We start from the raw sequence: 3441 nt of genomic DNA, 5'->3' as shown, positions 1-3441 counted from the left end.
TTAGAAAACAACAGTGCAGAGGTTTTTTGAATATTTTAGAATCAAATCTCTCTCTCTCCAGTTCTAAGGCTGCAAATTACGTCAGCCTCTCTGCAGCTAAAAAGTTCAAAATAATTTTCCATGAACCACAGAAATAGACTGTAACTTTGCATACTCCTAACTCTCTAACTCTCTCTCCACTCTGTCTCCCCTCCTCTTCCACCTTCCCCCCGCCCCCCCCGCCCCCCCCCCCAGCCCCTGGGTAGCTGATACACTGGCATTGTGCAGCAGGCTCCAAACAAAGGATTAACAAAAAGGTTATTTTGCAATACTTCATTTCATATACCTTCATATACCTTAACTGGAGGAGGGGGTATTGAACCAAATGCAAGCAGGAGAGTTGCTGTTTGGTTGCTCATGCAACATGAAATCAAGCCTTTGTTCTCAAATGATGTTATAAAATATGCCGCATCTGATTCTCTTTAATTAGCACTTTTTTTATGCTATCTGGTACTGGCATTCCACAGCAGAATCCAAGAAGGAGGATTTAGCACTTCTTCTCTTTGCAGAAACCCTTTTTAATACCTCAAAGTTCATGAAGAGTTAACAGCATACGATCCCATCACTTTCCCCCTCCCCCTTTTCAGAAATTAGACTGGCCTTTCTTTAAATAAACAAACAAAACAAACAACAAACAAAATCTTTGCTTTAAAATAGGAGTAGAAATACTGTTTTGAAAACACATTTGGAAGATGTCTTCCAGGATGGTTTATATATATATTTTTTATCCTTTAAAACTGTGACTACTGCACCAGTTAAGGCTGTTTACAATATATATATTTTTCAAATAAAACTTTTAATATTCAAGCTTACCAGATTGATGAATTGTAACAGGTAAAATGGAACTCTTTACAAGGTAAACCATGTAGTTGTACAAAATAGAATTATACCCTTCACCTGTGCAAAACAAAAAGAAATCCTGCCTTGCATTAAAAACACAGAACCTGTTTACAAAAAGGAATGTGTACTACATTTGGACTTCCTTTTTAACTGCCATATCCTAGCAACATCTCAGTTATTTTAGTAAAGGAACTAATCATCAATTTTAAACTGCAGTGAATTTACCAAACATTTTCACTATAGACTTCTGAAAGCTTTTACAGTAAGAAGTTATCAACAAAAGCAGGCACGTTAGTGTACAAAAACGTTGTTGATTTTTTCCTGTTTCTTTTTCAAAGTGCAGGTTTTTCTCAATGTGCATCTTACAAGACCAACGAATGTTTTAACTCACTAAATCTTAAAACAGAACTCAATTCTCCCAAGGAGTAGTGTAAACGTTAAAGATCCCCAATACACCTCTAGTAAACGTGACACAAATGTCTCTGCGTTGTTTAGAAATTTAGCTCTTTTGAGAGGTAAAGAAGCTTCATGACACCTTTTCCTTACACTGGCTGGTTATCATAAATGGGTAACTCTGGACTGCTAAAGCTGGAGACTGATGAATCACTTGAAGGGAACTAAACTTGGCTACAGAGGAGAGGCGACGGGAGGAACCAACCCTTAGGCGTTTCTTGCGCAGCCTTCGGAAAATTCAGCCGCCGGCGGACGAAGGGTCGGTGTGGGGGAGGGAAGGGGGGAAGGAAGAGGAGAGCAGGGAGAGAGGGAAGAGAAGCTTCCGCAGAGCCAGAGGCACGGCGGCACGCCGCCCGTGTCCCGCTGCGCCCGCGACGGCGGGACCATCCCGTCGGTGGTGCGAGAACTGTCCCCGAGCCCCGCGGCTGCGAAGCGCTGGCGGGCCCGCTCCCGGCTGTCACGGCGATCCGGGGGCCAGGCGGGGAGCCGGGCGTCCCGGCGGCGGTCGGCGTTAAGTGCCGTGAGCGCAGGGCTCCCCGGGGTAGATCTCCTCGTAGGCAGGGGGGTGCTCGCTGGGCAGAGGGTAGCAGTAGGGATAGGAGGCGTTGAGCTCGGGGTCCATGGGCGAGTAGCCGGGCAGCTCGACGGAGGGATGTCCGCCACAGTGCACCTCCACGCCGGCCTCGTCGAAGACGTGGAAGACGCCCACGTTGATGTAGGAGACAGCCTGGAAGGGGCAATCGCCGGGGCTGAGCTCGGGCTCGCCGCCGGAGAAGAGGGAGCCCTGGCTGTGGCGCGGCGCCCGCCGCCCACCGCCGCCGCCCCTCCGCCGCCGCCGCCGCCCGCCCGCCGCCGCCGCCGCCGCCGGGGCCGCTCGCCGCCGCCGCCGCCTCCGTCCGCGCTGCTGCGCGGCCTTGTAGTTCTTGACAAGAAGCAGGTTAAGCAGGCCCAGGAGGCACTCCAGCGCGTTGAAAACGGTGGAGAGCACCAAGCCTTGCTGGTAGTCCCGCAGCTTCTGGCAGCGGAGCGCCGCGGCGGTGCCGTCGGGGGCCGCGGGTCCGCTCCGCGGGCGGGCCGCGCCGCCGGGCTGCAGCAGGCAATAGTGCGAGTACTTCCTCTCCACCAGCGACACGGTGTCGCCGTCGATGACGGCGCCGGCGAAGGCGCTCAGCACGCCCAGCATGAACACCAGCACCCCCAGAAGCAGGAAGTTCTGCCGCCCCCCGGGCGACGCCTTCTCCACCGGCCCCGACGGCGCGGCCGCCGCCTCCGCCCCGCCGGGGCCGCCGCTCGCCGGGTCCGGGTCCCCGGCGGGGGCCAAAGCAGAGGCCGGTGCCGGTCCTGGGGCCGGTGCCGGAGCCGGCGCCACGGGCGCCTCGTCGGGCGGGCGACAGCAGAGCAGCGCAGCGGCGAGCAGCGAGAGGCCGGCGGCCAGCAGCAGCCCCGAGTAGAAGGCGCCGGCGGCGGTGCCCAGGCGGAAGGGCTCGCCCTTGAGCTCGGAGCCCAGCGAGAAGCACTTGAGGCCCACGGCGGCGGCGCTGAGGGCGCAGGCGAGCAGGAGGCAGCTGGAGAGCGCGGCGCAGGCTCCCCGCACGCTCCACTTCATCCTCCGCGCCGCCGCCGCCGCCGCCGCCCCGCCGTCCGCCTCATCCTCCTCCCGCGGCCCCCCCCGGCCCCGCGGCGGCGGCGGCGCGGCGCGGCGCGGCCATGCGAGCGCGGCGCTCCCCGACGGGGCGGCTGCGCTCCGCTCCGCTCCGCACGGCAGGCAGCTGCCGGCCGCAGTGAGCCGGGCGCGGCGAGCGCGCAACGCTCCCCCCACCGCCTCCCGGTCGCCGCCGCCTCCTCGTCCCCGCCCGCCCTCTCTTATCGCGGCGGCTGCGGGGAGGCGATTAATTATGGATGGAAGCCGCGGCGGGCGGGGGGACGGAGGGGGCGGCCCACCGGGCCGTCGCGGGTGGCGGGGGGAGAGTGCGACCCCCGGTGAGGCCGGGGGCGGCGGAGCTGCCTAGCCCGCCCTCCCACCCGCGTGGCGCGGGGGGGCCGCACGTCCCCCTCCGGCCGGCCCCGCACCGCGGAGCGCTTCTCGGGACGCGCGGCTCGGGCAGGGGG

The 3441-nt window shown here is 59.2% G+C and overlaps 1 protein-coding gene across 1 annotated transcript; it reads right to left on the bottom strand.

Moving 5' to 3' along the window:
* Positions 1-533: 533 nt before the first annotated feature.
* TMEM271 (transmembrane protein 271) lies at positions 534-2970 on the bottom strand. The gene has a single exon (XM_059836536.1). The coding sequence runs from the start codon at positions 2936-2938 to the stop codon at positions 1844-1846; it is 1095 nt and encodes a 364-aa protein (XP_059692519.1). The 5' UTR covers positions 2939-2970; the 3' UTR covers positions 534-1843.
* Positions 2971-3441: the final 471 nt, after the last annotated feature.

Source organism: Haemorhous mexicanus, chromosome Z (genome assembly GCF_027477595.1).
Source record: "Haemorhous mexicanus isolate bHaeMex1 chromosome Z, bHaeMex1.pri, whole genome shotgun sequence".
In the NCBI taxonomy this organism is placed as follows: domain Eukaryota; kingdom Metazoa; phylum Chordata; class Aves; order Passeriformes; family Fringillidae; genus Haemorhous; species Haemorhous mexicanus.
The sequence above is the reverse complement of the archived record's forward strand: the minus strand, read 5'-3'. Positions and strand labels throughout refer to the sequence as shown.